The following is a 24,208-nucleotide window of genomic DNA, read 5'->3' as shown; positions in this document are numbered from 1 at the left end:
ATATGTGAAAATAAAGAGAGAGATAGAAACAGACAGAGATAGAGAGAGCAAAGATAGAAGCATGCGCCACATTTTGAATTGTTAATGAGACACAAAAAGTGTTAAATGTTCGTGACGTCGACGTCGCTGCCGCTGCCAGCATCGTGTGTTCAATAGTGCTGAAAAGTCAATTAAAGGTAATCAAATCGAAACTGATTGCATTACAACACCAAGCACAATCACAAACAATTTTATTGTCCATTTATAAAATGTTCATTTTTGGTTTGCAAATTTGCGCGGCGCGTTTTAAAACGCCTTGAAGTTGACGGCGCGTTTTTAATCGCTCGAAAATCTCGTTTGTCATTTGCTTATGCAAAATGTTGGTACGCTTTGTTTAATTTGTTTTACCCGCCACATAGAAAGATTATATTATTGTTTATGCTTTGTAAATTATATATTTCAAAGCTTAACTCATCAGTTTTCAATGATTTCTGAGAATTCAAATGCTTTATTTATGGCTTTTTCGCTTTTCAGCTGAATTTAATACGCTTAAGGCTCAGCAGCTGCTGTCTTCTGCGATAGCATATACAAATGCTAATTAAAGGTGTGAAATTATAAGAAGTCAGCAAGAATTTCAAAGTGACATTTAATGCGCCACATACCCAGTACTATGCCACAAGCTGCGCTATCAGTTGTGAGTCTGGCCGTGAAGCACGTCTTGTGCGCATCGAAGAATTCCAATGCAATTTCGTGCATGCAATTTAGCTTCCGCGTTGATCCAGGGCCGTTGGCCCCACTTGGTCTGGTCGACGGCAATTGCGTGACAATTACATTCGCTGCCGCCTCTCTATGCGCTTCTCGTAATAATTGCCGTTGACTTTCACATGCCGCCGCGTCTGCTGCGCTCCAGTTAAGCTGGCCAGTGCGTAACTTAATTAATAGCAGAGCGTAGACTCAATAAACTATGTGCAGCCAAACAACAGATCTTACAGTTTGTCAACTTTCTTTGTTAATTGAATTACCGTTTTCAATTGACGGCAGCATACACATATAGCAGTGCATAAATCAATTGATTTGGGTCGTTCCGATTACCGATTGCTGTTCGCGTCCAATGCACCCTTTGCAAATAATGTCGAAACATCAAAGCCGCTCAGCAGAACATTTCACATTTTACATTACACATTTAACATTTCAAATGCAGAGAGTCACATCATTCATTCATTTAAACACTTGTACATCTGTTCGTCTATCAATTATTGTTTGGTATGCGCCACTTGAGAGTTTCTCGGGGGTCGCAAAACTCTCGGCGACGTTTTCCACTGCACAGTTGACCGACTTTGAGTTGTTGTTTGTTTGTGCGTTTGTGTTTGATTTTCATTAAGTCGCTCCCTTGTGCCATTCAGTTGTTGTTATGCAGTCGACTTGCCGCTTGCAGCTTGCAACTTGCAACTTGCAACTCGCTGCGCAGTTGCAATTACTTGCGTCATTAAGCAGGCGACCAACAATGCCGGCATTGGGTTACTTTCTGAACCTTTTGTCTGATTTATATTACTTCCAGTTTTAGAGTCGCTAAAGATTTTCAATTGAGTCGCCGCTTGCCGCAACCGGCAAGCTGCAGCTGCAACATTAACAACTCGCAATTAGTGTACAAACGTTCCACAGCTGACCCACAAAAAAAAAAATAAGAATAAATACACATGCAGCACGTATGTAGCCAAAAGCCCCAAACAAACTTGAGCTTAGCGCAGCTAGAGGATGCTAGTTAAAGTTAACAAATGCAAGTTTGGCCAACTTTGCAAAATGTATTGAACTTTAATTAGTTTGGTCCAGATAAGTTTGTGGAAAATGGCTAAACATAACAGTAATACATGCATAAATATTGTTTAGTATAATTTAATTTGTTTTTTAGTTTTGCAAAGAAAGTTTCTAAGCATGAAAATCGCATAGAGAGGCGCAAGGGAAGACGCTTATAATAGATGTTGAGCTGCAGAGATTTTTTGAGTCAATTCCAAGAAATTTAAGCAAATATATGTTCACTTTTGTACTATATAAATATAGGCAAGTCAATGTAGAACCCTTGAGAGTTGACATTTAATGAGTGATAAACTGGAACAATGAGCGCCAGCTGAGAGCGAAAGAAGCAAGGAAAGAATGGAGAGAAAACGCAATGAATATAAATCGTATACAAATCTGATTCTCAATAGAGTTGAGCTAAGTTTGAGCGTAAAGAGAAAAGAATTTTTTTTAGATTTATATATAGAGAGAAATTATCTGGCAAAAGTTGAGTGTTGAGGAAAGACTTTCTAAGCCAGCCAATATGTAGTTAAAATATTTCAATCATGATCTGTTTGCAGTAAGGATAGCAGTTCGCCAGAATTTCGCATATAAAGTCCAGAGCTTACATTCAGTATATATACAACTATGCGTCCTATAATTGCTAAATTCAAGGAATTCGCAATCTCTGTTATTAAAATTACGTTTCAAGCATAGTTTTCTCTAATTGAAAGCATTTCCAACGACCCACTGCAGAGCAGAGCCGAGCTGTAAGCATGCCAGGCGGACATACGTCATTTTATTACTATATTGCTCACTTTCTTTCTGGTCTTTAGCACGCATTATTGAATTAATTAAATTCTTGCGCTTCAATTAAAATCTTATTAAGTTCTCGCCAGCCTATCCACTGAGACGGCTATGAATAATGCCTTGAGTAGTGGACAACGGGCGGAATGCAAAAAAAAAAAAAACTGAAAAAACATCTGCCAAAAGCTTTCTTATTCACACTTGCGTATCCGTTGCACATAACGAGTGAGAGAGAAAGAGAGAGAGAGCGAGACTAAAGCATTGAGTCGCTGTCTGAAAGCCTGCAGAGGCAAACGCAGTCTTCCTGGGCATAAACATTTTTCAAACAATATATATATATATGGAGTCCTGGTAAAAAGGCGATTCGCCTGCCTTGTTGGTCCTTTTGTGTGCCATGTGGTTCGTTTGCGTTGCTTTGGCTATGCTGGAGTTGTGCGAGTTGTTGTTGCTGCTGCAGTTGCCGCTGTTGCACATATTGCTGCTGCATTCTTCGCATAAATTTTTCCAAACGCACTTAACTCACGTCGAGGTCTGCTCGGCGCGGAGTCTTTAAATGAGTCTGCTTGCGGCCGCTCTCTCTCTCTCTCTCTGTCTCGCCTGTGCATAAACAATGGCACTGTTTAAAGCAAAAACCTCGACTATCCCCAATCTCTGGTTCCCCGAATTCCCGAACAAGCCCATGGCACATGTGACGTTTCTGCTGCGGCGGCGGCTGCTGCTGCTGCTGGTTTCCTTCATGTTAAATTCAGATGCTGCAGCAGGCGTAAGATGAGAAGAGGGAACATTGCTGTTGGGGTCTGTGGCTCATGGCATTGAGGGAGTCCGGGCCGGGCCGGCTGTAGGCAAAACTTTTTACAATGTTGAGCCTGGAAAATTTAAATGCACAGTGGTACAAAGAAAGGCATTTCGCTGATGAAAATGAAAGGCATTTTGGGTATGGGAAAATATTTTTACATTAATCAGTGTAGCCTTTAGCTTTAGTTTGTAAATTTTCTAGCTTTACGTCAGTTCTTCGATGGAATCGATAAGCAGCTAAGTGTCCAATAGCAGTCTTAAAGCTGCTTTTTGTAGCCCAAGTCGTAGTTTATTGTTTACTTCGCGTTGACCTGCATTGCCGCCCACAATTCAGCTGGGCCACGGCTTGGGCCAACTAGTGAGTGCAATGGCCAACTAAATCACCGCAACTGTGCAACTAAATTTCAAGCGCACTAAATTTCGCACACGCCAACTGCAACTAAACCGACTCCGACTCCGACACCGACACCAACACCGACTCCGAGCATGTGCCGGGGCTTTCCGGGCCAGGCTGCCCGCTTAGAATCGTGTCTACTTGCGACTTCCTGGTCTCTTTGCTTTGCTTGCTATCTCGCTCTCGCTCTCTGCTTGGCTGCTGCCCTTTTGTTATTTCCTTGCCGTCCAATTTTCGCCATTTTGTGGCGCACTTTGCGCCCGCTTCGCGATTTCCAAAGATTTATGGCGCTCGCCATGGCGGCGGTCACCGTTTGGCGGGCGCTACTTAGTTCAGGTAGTCCTGCTCCCAGCCCCTGCCCCCGTTGCTGGGCTTCCTCTTTTGTCTGCCAGCTTGTTGCAGTTCTCGCGTGCCGAGTCAGCAACAAATGCAGCCCGTTGTGTCTGTGCTGCTTCCTAATGCCTGTCAGCATTGTCGCAAAGATGTCCTAAACCTTTTGGCCAACTCCTGCTGCTGCTGCTGCTGCTGGTAAATCCTTTATGCGTACTTCAGCTGGCCTAATTCTCGGTTCGCTTTCATTTTCCTGCTTTTTGTTCCATGTATTTGCCTACTTAGCGCTTAATTTAAACACAAATCCGATCTGCAAGCTGACTTTTGTCGATAAGCAGCCTAAGTAATGGCGTAAGTTGGCAAACTTCCCAAGCAGCAGGCAGAGGTGTGTGTGTGTGTGTAGATATATAAGGCTACCTGGCACTGGAAATGTTACTTGGCGCTAAAATGCTGAAAAGAGCCTTAACTGATTGCTGTCTAAATTATGCTTATTAAAGCCTTTTAGCTGGAGTTTTAGGTTTATATATTTAATATATACATCTAATGGTTCTGACTTGGTTCTCTATAACAGTCTTATACTAAGGGACTTACTCAAAGCCTTCTAATTCTTTTTTAGTCTATTTAATTTATATTGATTTTTAGCTGGAACTTAGAGAAGCTACTTTAGGTCTTTGTCAGTGCCTGGAAATCTAGCTTTACGTGTAGCTTTCTAGTATATTTTAATTTATTCAAATTAATTTATAAATTATATTCAGTTAAAGCTGTTCGAGGTTAACAGATGCTAAGAAGTTTCTTTTTCTAAATTAAAAGCATAGACCATTATTATTTTATTTTTTTATTTAACTATATCCATAGCTAAGCAATTCCTATAGCAACTGCAGGCTTAAGAGTGATTACACTTAAGGATATCTTATCCTTGATCTAATTTTATAAACTGTTCCATCATTGAAAGGATCCTTTCCCAAATTTCTGACCCTCCCAGCACATAATAGAATTGACTCAGTTAAAGTTTCTTTCCATTGCTTTCCACACCCAACTCTCTTTTCTCTCCGAAAGTCATTTAAATTGAGTTTTATATCCATTTAGCCAACTATAGCGCTGCCAGCTGATCTTCGCATTAGCTTATCGCCCAGCACTTTGCTCCCACTCTCTCTTACTGACGATTTATAGCACTACTTTAAGTTCGCACTTAGCATAAACATTGTAATAAAATGTTCGTAGACGCTTGCCTTAATTTTCGACTTCGCTGCACTAAACGCTGCTCCAAATCCATGGCAAATCTCCAGCCGTGCCAGGTTTATGTTCGACATGCTCTTGCGATGCCATATGCCCGTTTATCAAAAGCAGGCAGCTGAGATAGGGAGAGAGGTGGGGAGGGGTTGTGGTGGCTGCCGAAATGTGGCAGTATATTGCAAGTGGAGCCAGCTAGTTTTCCGTTGGCCATATAAATTTGTTTAAGACATGTAGCAAGGATCAATAGCAGGGATTTATTGTCTGCCACACATAACTTTGCCTTGGCTTTAAAATTCCAGACGACGACGATTGCGTCGAGCTCGAGGAATGCGTGTGGCAAGGTCGTCGGCTAAAGTTTCTTACCTACTTTTTGGCCTGTCGCCGTTTTATGGGCACGAGTCCAAGAAAAAAGAGCGAGAAAAAAACCAAAAATTATGGCTAAAATGGCGACGACGTCTAGCCCACACTCTGCCCGGAAAGCGCTACTCTGCCGAGCGCCTCGACTCTGACGTCTGCTTGCGGTCGTTTATATGTAAAATATTTGGTTTACTTTATGACTGCTTTGGGTATTACTCTTTACTTTCCAGCCATGCCAATTCGCTGTGCCTGGCCAACTCCCTACGTCTCGGGCAGCCAAAGTTTTTGGCCGTAAAAACAAAAAAGACGTAGCCAGGAATTATGCCATAAAAGCGTCGTCGTAGTGCCAACTTTACCAAATTCTTGGCCAGAGCTGCAACTGGTCCGCCTGCAAGTCTCTAAGTCGCGTCCTCGTCGCTTAGTTGGTGTCAATGTTCAAGGGACACATAAAATACTTTTTGCAGCTAAAGCGTTGTACTTTGCCGTATTATAGAGTGAGAGATTACGAAACTTCCGATTAAACATGCCAGCAAATGAGCCAAAGGAGCGCTTAAAGCGTCTTCTTGGGGTTAGTTGAAAAGCTAATTTGTGGAAGAAATTGAATTCAATAGGTCTTACTTAAGACTTTGTGTATTGAATGGAATAGTTGAATTTAACCATGGCTAGAATATGAAATTTTAATAAAATGTGGAATGAATGTGGAAATAATTGGAAATTGCTTAAGAAATGAAGAAAGGAATTTGAAGAAATTAAGTTAGTTTTGGGCTAGAATATGATGTTAAAGGGAATGTAAGAATATTGAATTATTAATTTAAACGTGAATAAAATTCTATAGAAAATAATTCTGAAATTAAGATTTGAATTCAGCATTCACTAAAATATAAATTCATTCAACTAAGCAGGCAGAGATGCATTTAGAATGATTTACTTCAGATTGCATTGTTTGAATACTTGAAATAGAGTATTCAATTGATAAAGGTTCCATCTGCTTAATACTTCTGCAAAGGCGAGAGTAAAATTTCTTTAACTTTTCCTTTTTAGTCATTCAAAACAAAATTCTTCAACCATAAATAATTCTCGTAGCAATAATCAAATTATTTCCTGCTTTAATGTCTCTGGCATTACTTTTAAGTTAGCTTGCAGCTCAGCTTGCTTTCTCCGCTGCTTATTCCCTGCCAGTAAAGCAACAGAAATTGAATTTCGATCTGGCTTTGTGGCTACTTGACAAAACTCAAGTATTTCCCAATAGGAACCGTTGCGATCTGCAACTCGAGCTCCACATTTAAATCAATTGCTAGGCAAACTGGCAAAGCAATCCGAAACTTGCAATTGCCAAGTTGCAAGTTGCAAGTTGCAATTCTGCGATTACTATTACCAAAAAAAAGAAAAGAAAACGAAGAATTGAAGTAACATGTGTGACGGAGACGACGACGAGCGCAATGGCATTGTAAAGCGCCCTCTGGCGTCGGGCGGCGTCAGCGGCTGACTTCTCTCGTTACGCCCCCTTCGAATGGAGCCATTGTTTCGTTTTCTATTTCACAGACGACTGGCTGCTGGCTGCTGGCTGCCTTCATCCATCGACTGACTTTCACTGGCACACACAGAGCCTTCAGCCGGGTGGAGTATTGGGCGGAGTAGGAATGGTTTTTTCTTTCTTTCTGGGAAGTGCCCCAAATACCGCGCTCAACTTTGCAGCGTGCGTGCGCTTCAAGTGCTCGCTGTTTTCTTTTGTTTCGTTTTTGTTTTTGTTTTTGTTTTTGTTTTTGCTTTATCCATTGTTGACTATTGTTGTTATTTCTAGAGCATTGCAAATATTTGACTGTGCTTGTTCAGCAGCAGAAAGTATCTTATAGATGCAGACGCGAAGCCCAAGTCGAAACTGTAAACTGTGCAAATAGTGAGCCAGCGAGTTAGTCGACGGGGACTAAAACTGTGCCAAAAGACGTATGGCACAAAGCAGGATAAATTTGCCAAGTTTATCATAGCAAAATGGGAGGAGACGGAGTGGCAGGGGGAGTTGGGAGCATTGGGTGGGGGCGTGATACGTTGGCAAAACATGAGGCAAAGCATGAGCATAAAATATTGTCAGCGATATTTTAACGCGCGCTCAAGCGAAATTGTCATATAAATAACACCAGGATCTAGGGCGAAAGGGAGCAGCAGCGGTTCCGCCCCAACCCTCCCAAGCTTAACTCCACTCTCCGATGCGGATATGGAAAGTGGGTCTGCGCTATTGGCTGGCGTTACTTTGAAATATTAAACATTTGGCAAAGAACAACAAACCAGTTGAAGTTTATTGCTAGCGTCAACGGCAGGGGCTTGGCCAGGGGCCGGTCTGACAGTTAGTGGAAATTGGAGCCGCTTAAAGATGGGCAAAGGAATTAATAAAGCAGGCAAAGCAGGAGCTGGGAGGGCGGCCCTTTGACTGCCCCAAAAGCACTGCAGACTTCAACAAATGGCAAAAAAAAAACTGTAGAAAACTTATTGAGCACGAGCTGCTCCACTGCAGCCGTCCCCCTGCCTCTATTAAATCAGAAACATGCATTTATTTAGCAATTTCCTGGCAATGGCAAAACAAAAGAAAAACTGTTGCAAAGTCCATGATTTTTTTTGTTTTTGTTTCTGGCAAATTTTCAAAAACTCACCCAACTAAACAATAAGCAGCAACAAAGCTGGGTGCAGGGGCCGAGCAAACAAAAAACGGAAGTCATAGCGCTAGCGAGAGCACAGCCTGGCGGAGCAGCTAGCCGACGGGGCCTGGCACTGTGGCGGAACCAGACAGACACACACACACACACGCACACACTCACAATAAAAGAGTGTGTTTTTTGTGCTACCTTAGGTTTTTCTTTTTCCATTTTGCTTTTCTATTTTCTGTGTGCAGCTTGGCCGCAAGGCTACACAGCCACAGTTGAACTGACAGCCAAACATTTATAACAATGGTCAGCTGCTGGGAGTGGGCTAACACCCGGACACAGACACGGACCCAGTCAGAACTAATAAATGAGTTCAGCACAAACCGGGGGCCAGCAGTCGAAAAAGGTTTGCCCGACGCCGACGCCGTCCGTAAACCAAATAAAAATGTCTAAAAAAAAGAAAACAAGAAAATCTCAGCGGCTAGCTATAAAATATTTAGAGCATACTTTTGAGCGGCAGACACGTCAGCTGGACAGAGGCCAGCGACAGAGCCGAGGGTGACAATTTAAAAGGTGTTGACTGTGTGTGTGGGGGCTAGAGCTAAAAGTTAAAGCGAGCGGCAAGTGGACCAGTGTTGACTAACTTCCAAATTTAGACTTGTTCTTAGCCAAAACAACATTAGAAAGATACTTTGACCTTTACGCAGAGACACAGTTTGTCTACACATGTTAGCTGTTAGCCTACAGCTCTGTGTACTACTTGAGCTGTTGGTTTAGGCCACATTTTGTTGTGGGCTCGCGTAAGTGTCTTCCTGTTAACGTATTGTCTTGCCTGAAACAAAACAGACTGCTAACAGCCGTCATTTGTAGGGAGACTAAGCCAATAGCTGGCAGCGAGTCGGGTCATGTCCTGTCTGATGCCTGCCGTGGGCCATTTAACAACCTGCCTGGCCTGCGGATTGTTTTTGGCCATTTAGCAGCATTTCACATTTCAGCAATTTAAATTTGATTTTCCGAATATTTTGCCAGTTTGAAAGTGCGTGTTGACTGACTGCTTAAGCAGCTGCTACCCGCACACTGGCAGAGGCCGTCAGTTCTTTAGCTGCTTCTTTATTCGGCTCTGCTGTCAGTTGTTTTTGTGTTTTTAACGGTTGGGCTTCGAGTCAAGCTGCCAAAAATAAATAAGCAAAAAGCGAGCAACCTCTCAGTCGCAGTCTCAACAAGTCGCTTTATGGCATATGCATGATAATGATGAGAGGCTGCTCTGTCTGAGGACCCAGAGTAGGACCCAGGACCTGGGAGCTGACGCTCCATTTTTGTGGCGTTGTTTCATATGATTGCGCCCGAGTCGCTCCCGGGTGTTTATGTGATATTTACATAATAAAAACGAGAGTCAAGTCGGAGCTGAAGCCGAGACGCACAGTCTCGAGAGCTGTTGCCAGCAGTTATCCTTTTTGGCGCAGCGCAAACAATACACAAAGCCATCAGTTGTCTGCACCACCCACCCACGCCATGAAGTATGACCCACATCTATGATTATTTTCATGACGCCTTCGGGGCCGAACCATTTCCATGCCGCACAATGCGTAAAGTTGAAAAATATGAAAAAGGCAGCGCCAAAGCCAACGCCAAACATGTTTCAGCTGGGGCGTGGCCAACTGCTGTGTTTTTGTTTATACGCACTGTGGACTGACCGAGAGAACCGAACAAAAAACCCAATAACAAGAAAATACAGAAATTGCTTTCCCTCTCTCTCTCCCGCTCTCTGCCTCCCTCACTCTCTCTCCCTCTCCATATCTTTGTTTTATTTATTTGATAGACCATTTGGGGTTGCGCCTTTCGCCCATATCCTTTCTGGCATCCTTGAACTTCTCGGAGTTGTGCGCTAAATTAAGTTTCCTTTTGCCATTTTCTGATAAATGTCCCCGAAGCATACAAAGTGCAAGTTGTTTTTCAAGTTTCGACCAAAAACTAAACTATGTGGCATATCTTTGGCCTCGTCGCCTTTGGGGAGCTGCCCTCGCCCGGCCATTGAATGGGCTTCGACTTTGGGGACTCTGCGGCAACTGAGCGCAAAGGGTTGGGTCACTGCCTAAAAATCCGATAACAGAAAAAGGGGCAACAGGCCAAAGCAATTTCGGTGTCCCAAAACTTTAACTGTGCGTGCTTTCTGTTCTAAATTAAAGCAGCGTAATTAACACTGGAGCTTTAAGACCAGAAACGTGGCATTGAAACTGCTTAAATGTATCGAGAATTGTTCATAAAAATAGTAGTGCGGCTGAGCACAAAAAGTTGCATTTTTTAGTGATAGGCACAATATTTTGAAAATCATTTGAAATTAATATAAAAATATTAAAATTAAAATACATGTTTTATTTTTTTAGATTTTTTTTGTTTATATGTATAGAGCCTTGTTCATAAAAATAGTAGTGCGGCTGAGCACGAAAAGTTGCATTTTTTAGTGATAGGCACAATGTTTTGAGAACCATTTGAGATGAATATTAAAATGTTAAAGTTAAAATATTAAAATTAAAAATTAAAATTAAAAATTAAAAAAAAATAAAATGTTTTATTTTGTTCGATTTTTTTTTTTTGGCTTGAGAAAAAAAGAAAAGAAAAAAATAATTTTGGTTGTTCATAAAAATAGTAGTGGCTACTAAAGAGGGAAAAAAAACTATTTAACATGAGTCTAACTACTTAAATTATGTTTTATATATTTTTTTTGGTCTTTACATTATTTTTGTTTTTTTATTTTTGTTTTATAACGGCAAAGGCAGTTGATGCCACGCCTCCTGAACTACCTACCACAGTTGATGGCTTTGTAGTAGCCACAGCTCTCTTTCCATAGATTTTTGATTGCATTTAGAACCGGAAACTGATCTCATCTATTGCAAGCGGAATTATATAGTATAGCACTACATCTGTATATTATTTGACCCTGTTTAGTTAGGACATTCAGTTCAAGGATTCCTCAGACAGAAATGGAGTCGCGCCCGTCTAGTTGCCCATTAAAGCTACATTTGCTCGATGCCCCGAGTTAAGCTCTGCCATTGCCAGCTTCCATTTGGCTTTGCCACTAATGCGAAAGCCGTTGCTAATGTTGTTGCCGTGGCCATTTAAATTGTCTTCATTTGTTTACTGCCAGGCAGAGAATACAAAATAGAGACACAGACGGTGGGGGAGTTGGACAGGCAGTGGCGAAATAATCCACAAAACTACCGATTAACTTGCCGGGTAGCCAGCGAGAGCTGGCGAATGCAGCTGCCAAATCCAATGAAAATCCAAAAGCCAAGCAATTTTGAACTCTAATGGAAAATCAATTTAAAGCGCACATACTAAAGCCTCACCCCTCTTAATTCTTTCCCTTTACAGGCTAAACAGCAGACAGAGCGCCACGAATGTCGGACGCCGAATACGAAAGCCATTGGCAAACTTGGCTAAAACGTATTTAACCCAAAATAAAAGTGAGTGCAAGGGAGACCACGAGACAAAGAGCGAGAGAAGCAACTGCATCTATTGGACAGACAGTCAACGTCTGGTCACAGCAGAGGCAACTAACCAACAAACCTAACCACACCACAGACTAGGCACACAGCAAGGGAGTAGAGCTCCGAAGGGGGCTTGCCAACCCATAGACAGAGCCAGAGACAGACGCAGAGCAGGAGCAGAAGGAAAAGGAAGAGACGAAGAGGCACATAATGAGCAGACGAGGGTCGTCGGCAACGGCAACAGCAACGGCAATTACCATGTCGCCGTCAACGTTGCTGCTGCTGCTGGTGCCGCTGCTGCTGGTGCTGCTCGTGCCGACAAATGGGCTGGCAAATTGTCCAAATGGCTGTGAATGCGATGACGAAACTCTGAAAGTCAACTGCGGTGTGGGCACGCTCGATGTGCTGCCCATCGCATTGAACCCGTCCATTCAGCGGCTGGTCATTAAGAACAACAAGCTGAAGACCATCGACTCATCGATGCAGTTCTATTCACAGCTCACATTCCTTGATTTGTCGTACAATGACATGGTCACGATACCGGAGCGCTCATTCGCCTATCATGCCAAGCTCCAGGAGCTGCATCTCAATCATAATAAGATTGGACAAGTGACGAACAAAACCTTTACGGGCCTATCCACAATTACGGTGCTCAATCTGCGAGGCAATTTGATTGCCGAGCTGGAGTATCGCACCTTCTCGCCCATGGTCAAGCTGGTGGAGCTCAATCTGGGCCAGAATCGTATCAGTCACATCGATCCGCACGCCTTGGACGGACTGATCAATTTGAGCATGTTGTATCTGGATGATAATACACTTACCACGGTGCCATCGCAGCTAACATTCCAAGCACTGCCCGGCCTGGCGGAGCTCTACTTGGGCACCAATTCGTTTATGACCATTCCGGCTGGCGCCTTTCAGGATCTGATGGCTCTGACGCGTCTGGATCTGCGCGGTGCCGGGCTGCACAATATATCAGGCGATGCGCTCAGGGGCCTGGAGGGTATACGTTTTCTGGATCTCTCCGATAACCGCCTGCAGGCAGTGCCCTCTGCTGCACTGCAGCATCTGGCTCGCCTCGAGCAGCTGTCGCTGGGTCAGAACGACTTTGAGGTAATCGCAACAGGCGCATTCGTGGGACTGCGTGAGCTGCGGCAGCTGGAGATCACGGGCGCCCACCGCTTGCGCCGCGTGGAGAGCGGCGCCTTCGCCGACAACACGAACTTGGAGCATTTGAATCTGTCGGCCAACAAGCAGCTCAACGAGCTGTTGGCCAATACCGTGGGCGGATTTCCACACCTGAGCACTGTCATCCTGAAGGAGAATCAGTTGAGCACGCTCTCCGAGAGCCTGTTTCCCTGGTCGGACCTGCAGACCTTGGACCTCTCAGAGAATCCCTTCGTGTGCGACTGCCAGCTGATGTGGCTGCGTAATCTGCTCATCAGCAGAAATGGCAGCAGCCAATATGCGCCCGTCATCTGCTCCTACCCGGCCAATTTGCGGGAGCTGCCACTGACGCAGTTGGCCGAGCCACTGCTGGGCTGCACCCATGGCGGCGGCAATAAGCAGGCCATCATTGGCATCATGGTCGTTAGCTGTGCAGCGCTGATAACCACCTTGGCGCTGGTGATCTACGCGTGCCGTCGTCGCATACGCGAAATGCTCAAGGGCCACTCGGCGCTGGGGCGCAAGGAGCGTGAGTATCAGAAGACCTTCTCGGATGAGGAGTATACGACACGGCAGCCACCTGGCTGCGGCGGTGTGCATCCAGCGTCGGGCTATCCCTGCCCCAGCAGCTACAATTCATCGCAGTATTTGGGCAGCCGGCCGATACCAGTCACCGAGCTATAGCTAGAAGCTCCACCCCCACCTCAGCTGCGGGGTCGGGGTGGTGCCCCCTCCAGTCACAACGGTCCCTCGCCCTCGACAAACTCAGGAACAGCGCTGCAGCAGCTGCAAGTGCCCAGCGCCGTCGATGCATCGCATGCGCCCTTTGCCCAACTCAGCCACATTCACTACATGACCAACAATCCGCAGACAGGAGCCACGGCAGCAGCAGCAACAACCACACCGCGCTCGCATCATTCGCAACAGGACATGCGTTTGCTGGCAAATGGCGGGGGCAAGGCACTCGGCCTGAATGCCTCGCTGCCACGTCACATGGCCGTGCGCCAGTGCGGCGTGCAGGAGAGCACCCTGTCGCACTATAGCCAACCGCTTGCCAATGGCCATGCCGGCATACGCCTCACCCAGGATCACTTTAATCACAATGGCGCCGTCTATGCCAAGCCCTGTGATGCCATGGCTGATGCCGGCTACATACACAACAATTCACATTATTCGCTGCCGCTGGACCATGATATGCCGCCGAGTCCTACGCCCACACCGCCGCCGCCGGCGCTGCCGTTGCGCAACGGCATGGGCATGGCTCTGGTGCATGGCAATACGACTGGCCGCCGTTCCTTCAATGCCAACAACAACAATGTGGCAACGCTGTCAAACAATAACCCAGTGCTGGTCAACGGCAACAATAACAACAACGGGAGCCTGCGTCGGTATCACTGATATACGCTAAAGTCGTGCGGCACCTTGGGCCGCACCAAGCCGCAGCAGCGGAACGGAGACATTGAGCTCTACCACTTCTACAAGGGCTGATAAGGAATCGGAATTGGCGATGGAATTGGGTCACATTCTGTTACTTGATATATGCATTAATTAATATTTATGTATTGTATATTTAGTTACTTCTATTCAGGCGAAATCATGTTGTATAAATTAGCGTTTAGTTCAAGTAAAAAAGGCAGCAGCCACTGCACTCAGCTGTTATTCAAGTTCAGTTTGACAAGCAGTTGACACTGGCCGCTAGGTCGTTGGGCTGCTGACGTTAGCCAACACTGCTGTCATCTTCTTTAGCTGTCTTTTTTCGCATCCAGTGATTTATTTAATAAGTTTAACTTAGACATTTAAATTCATGTAAATAATTAAATGCTATGCACAAAGGATAAACAAAAATTATTAAAACACGAAAAAAAATTAAAGGAAAAAACTAAAAACTAAATTTGTATACAAATTATTTACGCTTTTAAGCACAAGTCATTCAAAATATAAATATATATATATATATATTTAGCCTAAAAACAACAAATAAAAAATACAACTACAATTCAAGAGTAAAAATAAATTTAAAACAATTAAAAACCAAAACAATATCTAAACAGAAAACAAATAAAAATTGAGAGATAATTGAAAAAAAAACGAGTAACATTTTTATAGTTAATAAATTCCATATAAATAGAATCAGAAGGTAAACTTAAATTACTTATTGAATTAATAAAATATCATAAATAAAGAGTTTTACGAAACGCAGCAAATAGCAACAATTATGCAAAACTACACAATATTTATAAAGAAGGTACTACAAATTGACACAATATGAATACAAAAGCAATTTATGCAACATAATAAATACAAAGTATATATAAATATATATATATAAATATATATATGAACGTATATGTGTAAATAAAAAATGTATGCTCGAACAAATGTAATTTTCTGTTGTTTTTCTCTATAGCCATTTGGCTGATTGGTTTCTCGTTTTTATTATTTATGTTTATAATATTTTATTTTCACAATTTTTTGTTTTTTTTTTTTTCGTTTATCATTTCATATCATTTTGGTTGCGGGCTTTGTTTTGTGACGAGCTGCTGGCGCTGTTTTAATAATTGTACATATTTAACAATTTAATGGAACAAAATGCAAAACACATACAAGGGAGTTAAACGTAACCTAAACTAAAATAAAAGCAAAATAAAGAACAACTACAAATAAATAAGAACAACACAAAAAAATTGTAATTGAAATATCTATTCAAACGTAAATTCATATTCATATTTCATAACACGACAAATCTCTCATCTGCAAACATTTATATATATATATATAAATATATTGAAAATAAATAAATTAATTTTTATAGACTTTAAGCAAATTACAAGGGACATGAATAGTTAAAACAACTAAAATCGTTAATTAAAACGTAACAAGGAATAAAAACACATTTAATTAAAAATGATAACGATAAGGAAGGCAACCAAAAACAAAATATATGATCATATTCTACTATTGTACAAGTATTACAACTGCTCGCAAGCGGAACAAAAGTAAATAAAAATATATATATAAATAAAAATACGGAAACTCTCGGGTTTGTAAGAGATTCTATGGAAGGCAATTGAGAAAATAAACACTTGCTAAACTGTTCAAGAACTAGAATATGAAATCAAATAAACGACAAACTTAACATATTCAATATATTTATTGAACGTCATTCAGTGAGGAATATTTATGGCTGCTGCCTTGGCTAAGAATAGTATTGCTCAGCTAAGCTGCACAAGTTTGTGAATAACGGATTGTAGCCAGTGGTGCAGCCGGGGCTAGCTTCGCCAATTCTGCTTTTCAGATCTGGAGGTGAGGCTGTGGCATAGACGCAGGTCATTAGGAACTGATTCGATTGGTCTTCAAAATATCTGGCAGCAGCGCAGCCTACGGTATCGCTCTTGGCCTTCAGCATAGCCGTTAGTTGAGCATCTTGGCTGTGATAGAGAAGATTTGTATACTACGATTACTTTATCCAACAGCAACTGGCGCTACATACTTAGGATGGTCAGAGCTCATAGCTTGCCCTTTGTAAAGCTGGTATTCATTCCACCAGCTCTGAAGTGTTCCATTCACCAGCTGTTTATCCGATTGTCCAGAATAGGTGCCCGAGTAGGTTGTAAGTGCCACGTTTTGCCCAGTTACCCTATAACCACTGGCCGCACAGCCGTCATGTTTAACCTCACACTGCATAACATTATTTTCAGCCAGGCTGACCAGCTCCGGACTCCACTTCATTGTAGCCATGCCCTTCCTCCCGGAATTCAATGTGCCCGCTGCTACTGTGTCGCGTAAGAAATTGCTAATGTAGAGTATCTGATTTCTTAGTATTTCATCGATATTTACTAGGTAGGGCCTAGAAGATTTAAAGCAGCCTCTTGCCCAAATCTGAAATTAAAAATGGTCCTTTAGATCCGAATAAGGAAACCCATGTGATTACATACCTTTTCAGGGCAGTTTTGAAGCCACCTTTTGGCATACTCGCCAACGTTAAACTTCAGTGTATTAATTCCCTGACCAAGGATGTTCTGTATGTGTAAGCCTAATTTACCAGAAACACCCCCCAAACCAGCAATGTTAAGACCGTTCTGTACATTGGGCTGTCCGTTGCCATTTTGACCACTATTTGATGTTTGACCATTAATGACATACTGTCCACTTACATACTTCCCAGTATTTGAAGTCTGACCATCAATGTCATATTTCCCATTAACCCACGTCAGACCATTACCAGTAAATCCACCATTCGGGATCAAACCGTTGCTACTAGAACCACTATTTGAGGTGAGACTATCAATGATGTACCCTCCACTATTTGCGATCTGACCGTTGCTATTATACCCACTGTTTGAGGTCTGACTGTTAATGACATACTGTCCATTTACTTGCTGCCCACTGTTTGAGGTCTGACTGTTAATGACATACTGTCCATTTACTTGCTGCCCACCATTTGAGGTCTGACTATGAATGACATACTCTCTAACATTTGAGATCTGACCAGTTCCCTTAGTCTGACCATTAATGTCATATTTTCCATTAACCGAAGTCAGACCATTACCAATAAGTCCACCATCCGAGATCAGATTGTAGCCACTCGATCCACCATTTGAAGTCTGACTATGAATGACATACTCTCTACCATTTGAGATCTGATCAGTTCCCTTAGTCTGACTATTAATGTCATATTTTCCATTAACCGAAGTCAGACCATTACCAATAAGTCCACCATATGAGTTCAGACCGTAGCCACTAAATCCACCATTTGAGATCTGACCGTTGCTACTAAAACCACTATTTGAGGCCAGACTATCAATGATATACCTTCCACCATTTAAGATCTGACCATTTCCATTAGCACCACTGTTTGAGGGCTGACCATTAATGTCATATTTTCCTGTAACTGAAGGCAGACCATAACCACCATTTGAGTTCAGACCGTAGCCACTAGATCCACTATTTGAGGTCTGACCGTTAGGGAGATACTGTCCACTGCTCGAGGTCGGACCATTATTTTCATAGTTGCCATTTATCGGAATATGACCATTAGGACCAAATCCCCCATTTGATGTCTGGCCATTCATGATATACTGCCCATTGTTCGAGATGTTAATTTTTGGTATATACAGCAAACTATTCTTGCGCAGATCATTGCCGCTAGCTCCAACATTTGAGGTCTGGTCGTTGGCATTCTGTGCAGTGTTTGAGGTAAAATCAAGACTGCCACTTAGCTGACCCAGAAACGGGACAGTTATATTTAAGTAGGACTTTGCTCTTCTCGAGATATGATTATTGCTGTCATACTTATTCTTGGTCTGGGCCAGTTCTGTATGATTCAAATTCAGGCTATTTTCATCAAAGTCAACTGCTCCATTGGTCTGGCTTTGTGCAGTTATATCGATTTTTTCATCTCCCAGTGCATGGAGAAATGTGTTTAGTAGAATCAAACTGAGGGATACACTGTAGAGGTACATTTCTGCAAAGCAATAATACAAATTATTACTGAGAAATTAAAAATATATTTGTCAGTTCACAAATAATTGAGAAAGTAAAAGAAAATCAATCAAACATTTATTGAAAACCCACAAAAACTGAAAAGATTATGGAAACATGGCTTGATGTATGCTTAGCTTTATTTATACAACTTGTGAAAATATCGAATTGATATGGTTAGACTTAACGTAACCGTTTTTCAAGAATAAAGCCTTCTTTAAAATATGATGCCGATGGCACCCTTAGGACCTCCTGCTTGAACACGCTCAAGACGACCATAAGCATCGACTGTAGCGTAGTTGCAGGTCATTAGAAAATTATGCGAACCTTTTGAATAGTATCTAGAGGCGGCACAACCTACAACTAAGCTCAGGCCCAAGCCAATTTTCTCTCTCTTACTAGCCTTGTACTCGTTCCACCATGACTGAACGGATGCCAATACCAACTCGGCATCGGTTCGAGCATTCAATGTTCCCGTATAGACATTAAGTGCCAGGTTCTGTCCGGTTGACTTGTAAGACGTGGACACACAATCATCATGAGCGACCTTACATTGCCTAACATTAGATTCAGCTAAGTTTTCCAATTCGTAGCTCCAGCGTAAGGGGATCGTTTTCTCGCTATTGTCACTGCTTCTACGCAAGTAGTTGTGAAGGTTAAGAATATATTCAATTATTGAAGGTGTCATAGGTATCAAATACGGCTGCGGATCAGTCGGGCACTCAGTGGACCATAACTAGAAATGAATTTTGATCAGCCTCTATGCAAAAATGTCATATATGTAGCTACCTACTTTCGATATACAGTGATTCGGGTTTCCGTAGATGGCCGGCTGCGGTGGTCCGTCAAGTAAAAACTGATTCAAATCGCCCAATAGAAGATGTTTCAGATTTCCATTTCCTTGTCCAGAAACAATACCCAGCACCGCGATAAGTGAGAATAGCGATAAACTAAATTTTATCATGTTGAAGTAACTAAACGAGAAATAAATTGTGTCACTAAATATAGTTTAAGCTTATTTAAAACGAGCAGACATAACATAAAACAAACAACTGGGTCAACAAGTGCCTCAAAAAATATTGCAAATACAAGAAAAGCCCTTGAAATCAAGTTCAAGCAGCAAAGCAACAAAGCTCTCGTCTCAATTAGCAAACATATATCATAGAGGGAGCTGCTCTAATGAAAATTAAATTATAATTCGATAGCTACATATATTTACTCTTCATTTGTTTAGTTCTATGTTCAAGAAGCTTTTATTTTCGAAGGGCTACCAAGTGGTAGCGTGGCCGAGCGGTCTAAGGCGCTGGTTTAAGGCACCAGTCTCCTCGGAGGCGTGGGTTCGAATCCCACCGCTGCCAAGGTGTATAAGTAATTTTTTTTTTAATATTTAATAAACTTGTGTAATTAAATGTTTTGCTAACTGCTAAGGACATTTATCAAAAGCTGGCCAGCTGTTTGCGCCACACGAATATGTAAAGTAGCTAAACGTTTTCCTAAGCAGCAAGCAACAGCAGCAGCGACATGTTGGCACTCATCTGCATAATTTAATTACATTTAACAATAACAAAGCATGCACACACACACACACGCAGTGCGTGCTGCGTTTTGCACTAATAAGTGCGAGAACAGAGACTAATTCCATGCTCTTCATCACTCGCTCTCCCTCTCTCTCTCGTTGTCGTTGTATCTGTCTTGCTCGCTCGCACATTTTTCTCTGTCTTTCGCTTTGCAGTTGCCTTGTTACTTGTCAAGCGACACACGACGACCATCAGCAACAACAACAACAACAAAAATCTCAAGTGTAGAAGCCGAGCGACGCTCGCATAAACAGTTACACATTTGCATGACACGCCTCCTGCGCCCGACTTCTCCCATAGGTGCTGTTGCAGTCTCTGCTGTTGTTGTTTGTGCATATGCGACATTAGCGCACGCAAACAACGTGCACACAATTAGAAGAATTAACAGTAGTTAAGGCAGCAACAACAACAGCGGCAAATGGCAGCCAGCTTGTCGGCAGAGAGAGGGCGAGAGCGAGAGAGCGAGAGAGCGTGAGAGAGGCAGGAAAATGGTAACTAGATGCGCTAGAGAGTGCTGCAGGCTGTTGTTCTTACTGCTGCTTCTGTTGTTGTTGTTGCTGTTGTTGTTGTTTCCTCAATGCTTGTAATTTAGTTTTAGGAAACAAGGGTTGGGATGGGGGACAGACGGCGCGTTGCACTTTTCGTACTTCGCATAGTTTGCACTGCTGCGACGGCTTGTGTCGCGTAGCTTTGGCGGGGCAGGAGCCCTGTTTTAGCTGCGGCAACTTATTGGCCACAACATGCCAACTTATTAGGCAAAAGCGCAAAAGTTATAAATTGTTTTACGAGGCGCACATTGTTGCGGGCATAAATATGAGCATAACATAAGGCAAAGCGAGCCCAAAAAGTTAGACTGCAAGGACATGGAATGAAGGCAATCGAGATGGAGTCTGCTGTAGAAGCATAAATGTTTTTGGCTTTAAAGCAAAAATTCAAACTGAAGACTGAATAGGTATTCAAAGGAACTCATCAAGTATACGTCAACCCACGCACAAATAGCTATTTAAAGCCACGATTATCAGTTCTTGTTTCCTTCAACTTGCTGCGAATGTTTGAAAGTCGTGTTGTTTTGGGCAGGCTTTTAGTAACGCTATTTGGGTTTCTAGTTGACCACAACTGACTGAACGGAAATCCGCACAACACGCATCACAAGCCAACAAAATGGGCGACGACCCAGGCCCACAGGATCTATTGTGTAATATCCGTTCGACTATTATTCTAATTTGTGCCCAACAAAAATTAAAAAGTTGCCACGAGTAACTGCCCCTTTTTTCTGTGTGCCTCAGCACAAATTCCATGCAAAATAGAAAACCCAAAAATGAAATAAAACGACCTTTCAATGGGCAAGAACAGCGGCTGGGATCCTTTCCTGTTTTCCTATTCAAAAATAAAGCGAGCGCATCAACAAAAATACAAAAAAAAAAAGGAAAAAAATTAGCAGAAAATACTCATAATATGCACACTATACGAAATAAATAGAAATATATATTTATGGAAAAGAGCATAAAACGAAAAAATTAACATATAAATTAGCACAGCAGACAAAACAACTGAGACTAGCGGCTAGGCGTAGGGCGTGGCTGCTTTTGTTTTGAAAACCAAAAGAAAAACAACAAATACAAAAAAATAAATAAAAAAATAAAATAAAAAAAGATTTCTCTAGCATAAATTTTTGGCAATTAAAAATATTTTTCATACTCTACTGTTCTACAACTGTGAATTTTCCCTATAGTTGACCGCATTTCCTCTGGCTGGGTCCTAAATATGTTGTTGTTGTTGTGGCATTGTTTCCCTTTCAAGTTGCAATAGCTTCTTTAAGCAAACGTAGCAACATTTAAACTCATACCTAGAGGGACTATATATATATATATATGTATATATATATATATATGTATGTGTGTGTGTGTAAACTGCTGACACCTTTGAAAAATTTTCACGCTAATAAAACACAAAACATGCCAGTCACAGCTGAGCGAGACAGCATGAAAAGCATGGCCCAACCACAGATAGAGAACGAGATGTTGGCAGTCAGCAAAAGCCGCAAGCACAAGGGGTAGGATGGGTGTGTGGGGGTGGCAGCTTGGGCTGCCAACTTGTTTTGTATTTTTCGCCCCGTTTTTGTCAAACACAGCGAAACAGAGCCGAAAAAAAAGCGAAACAAAACTGACGCAAAGAGAACGTTGCAGAAATTTGTTTTAATGCCGCGCACTTTTATGCGCTTTCTTTACAGCTTCTTTTCAGTTTTTCCTGCTTTGCCCACTTATTGTGTTACATTTGTGCAGCGACAGCAGTAAAAGCATTTCCCCCTGCCCCCTGCCCCCTTAAGCGAACCGCAACTTGTGCAACATCATAAACCCATTTGCGTTTTTAATTAGTAACAGCGCGCTGCCACAATGCCAGGACATTGGTCAGGGATATGCGTGTGCTGCGATGGGGCGCGCACAATCTTGATGTCACAGAGTGCCCCAAACGCAGTCACAGTTGCCAGTTGCCAGTTGTGTGTACAGCAAAAAAAAAAAAAAAATAGCAAAAGTAAATGACCATGCAAAATTCGTCCTGGGGCGAGACAAAACTGTAGCGAAGCGAATGGTAACTGATAGGGACTGAGCACCATGGAAGGGACAACACTCGAAAAGTGGAACAAATAAGGTAAAAATTTTTAATTGCCGCAGCACAAGAAGAAGCGAACGCAGAAAAATTGTTGCAGCAAAAATGATTATTAAGTTGCGGTCAGTCCTTCAGTCAGTCAGTCAGTCAGTTAGTCAGTCAGCGAGTCAGTCGGTCTCTCTGAGCAACTAGCCAGCGGGTGAGCTGTTGAAAACTCAAAGCTGCAACTGCAACAAAGTTGAATAGTTAAAAGCGCAACTTTTTTCATTCGAGTGGAACAGTTTGCTGAATTGATGGCCCACAATTTGGGGCAATAACCGCTGCCAGCTGCAGCGCAGCTAAGAGTAACTGATGATGTTATCAGACTAAGTGCAGCCTCCCAATGAAATGCTGCCGCTCAATTTGACGTTCAGATTGAGAACAAAATATCAATTAGATTGCCACGTATTATTATTATTCCATCTTGATTTCTCAGCTACTTTTGTAATATCTTTGCCTGCTTTCTGCTGACTTACCAATTGAATTTCCTTCCAGATTTTATTGAACTACCGGCACACTCGCGACACAAGTGAAACTCGTGCTGTTCCACGTAGGCGCTACCTCTTATACCAAACTTTCACTGCATAGCTAATCGAATGTTGTATCCTTCAAGTCGACTGTACTTAATCGGCTTATATATATCCAATTGCTTTTACTCTTCTTATATAACTTTTTATATATTTCCGCTGTTTATTAATGCAAAATAGAGCTAATTTAGTTAGTTCCATACACTGCATTTCATTGGATAAATATTTGCTATATACATGTATGTAGGGTTTTATATCAGTTTGAGCAGCTTCTATTCTAATTTATATTTTTGCAATCGCGCTACATAATCAAATCCTCTCTGTCCTGGCTGCCATGTTGGCCTTCTGCCGTATGACAATTTCTAATCCAAATGGCCTCTTACTCTTACTCGGCTGTACAGCTATCTAGCTATAGCTTGCCTCGCTCTATCTCTCTCTATCTTGCTAAATGAGAAGTTCAGAATAGAAGTCAAGATGCAAACTAACTCTGTTAATACCTCCACCACAACTCTTAACAAGCTCAGACGTGCAAGGCAATTATGAAGTGGATAAGTTTTAATATATATTTTAATCAAAATAATATTGGTTTTTTCTAAGCACATAAATTGATTTTCTCGTTTATTTAATATTGCACTTTAAATAATTTTTACCTTTAAAATAATTCTGACATGATTTATGCGATTTTTCTTGTCAATTTGTCAAGTGCACAGAAATAATTGCATTAAATTTGGCAAAAAAAAAAAATGTAAAAATAAAAATATGAAGGTATTTTTTATATAAGAACGAAGCGGAAATAATATAAATACTATGGCAGTCGTGAGCTAATCGATTAGCTACGGTCGATTTCATAATTTTATAAACAAATTTATTCGCTTAGCCTTCGCCTGGTTCTTTGTAGTTTGCTGCTCTGGCCTTTTGGCAATGTATTGAAAAGTAAATAATGCAATTTGCTACGCAAAAAATCGTCGGCGCTGCGGAGTGAGTCGAGACGGGCCCGGGGCCTGGATGGACATTGCTA

The 24,208-nt window shown here is 42.1% G+C and overlaps 3 protein-coding genes and 1 non-coding gene across 4 annotated transcripts in view; 2 read left to right on the top strand and 2 right to left on the bottom strand.

The window, feature by feature from the left end:
* LOC111604521 (leucine-rich repeat and immunoglobulin-like domain containing-NOGO receptor-interacting protein 4) overlaps window positions 1-14,829 on the top strand; it is a 64,737-nt gene extending 49,908 nt beyond the window's left edge. Inside the window, 1 exon segment of the mRNA XM_023322617.2 lies at window positions 11,677-14,829. Coding sequence (XP_023178385.2) covers window positions 12,003-14,357 — 2,355 coding nt within the window. The 5' untranslated portion in view covers window positions 11,677-12,002 and the 3' untranslated portion in view covers window positions 14,358-14,829.
* Window positions 14,830-16,091: 1,262 nt separating this feature from the next.
* LOC111604526 (probable serine/threonine-protein kinase clkA) lies at window positions 16,092-18,421 on the bottom strand. The gene is made up of 3 exons (XM_030225727.1): window positions 16,895-18,421; window positions 16,450-16,838; window positions 16,092-16,387 (listed from the first exon to the last, which is right to left on the bottom strand). The coding sequence occupies exons 1-3, from the start codon at window positions 18,419-18,421 to the stop codon at window positions 16,156-16,158; spliced, it is 2,148 nt and encodes a 715-aa protein (XP_030081587.1). The 3' UTR covers window positions 16,092-16,155.
* A 141-nt stretch (window positions 18,422-18,562) lies between these two features.
* Window positions 18,563-23,235, bottom strand: LOC115483270 (venom allergen 5-like). Its single transcript, XM_030224616.1, has 3 exons — window positions 23,140-23,235; window positions 19,234-19,414; window positions 18,563-19,176 (listed from the first exon to the last, which is right to left on the bottom strand). Exons 2-3 carry the CDS (start codon window positions 19,402-19,404, stop codon window positions 18,658-18,660), a joined length of 690 nt encoding a protein of 229 aa, XP_030080476.1. The 5' UTR covers window positions 19,405-19,414; window positions 23,140-23,235; the 3' UTR covers window positions 18,563-18,657.
* Window positions 19,717-19,798, top strand: Trnal-aag. Its single transcript has one exon. It is a non-coding gene; the product is annotated as a tRNA-Leu (tRNA).
* Window positions 23,236-24,208: the final 973 nt, after the last annotated feature.

This window comes from Drosophila hydei, unplaced genomic scaffold (genome assembly GCF_003285905.1).
Source record: "Drosophila hydei strain 15085-1641.00,03,60 unplaced genomic scaffold, DhydRS2 tig00000001-arrow-pilon, whole genome shotgun sequence".
Taxonomy (NCBI): domain Eukaryota; kingdom Metazoa; phylum Arthropoda; class Insecta; order Diptera; family Drosophilidae; genus Drosophila; species Drosophila hydei.
The sequence above is the reverse complement of the archived record's forward strand: the minus strand, read 5'-3'. Positions and strand labels throughout refer to the sequence as shown.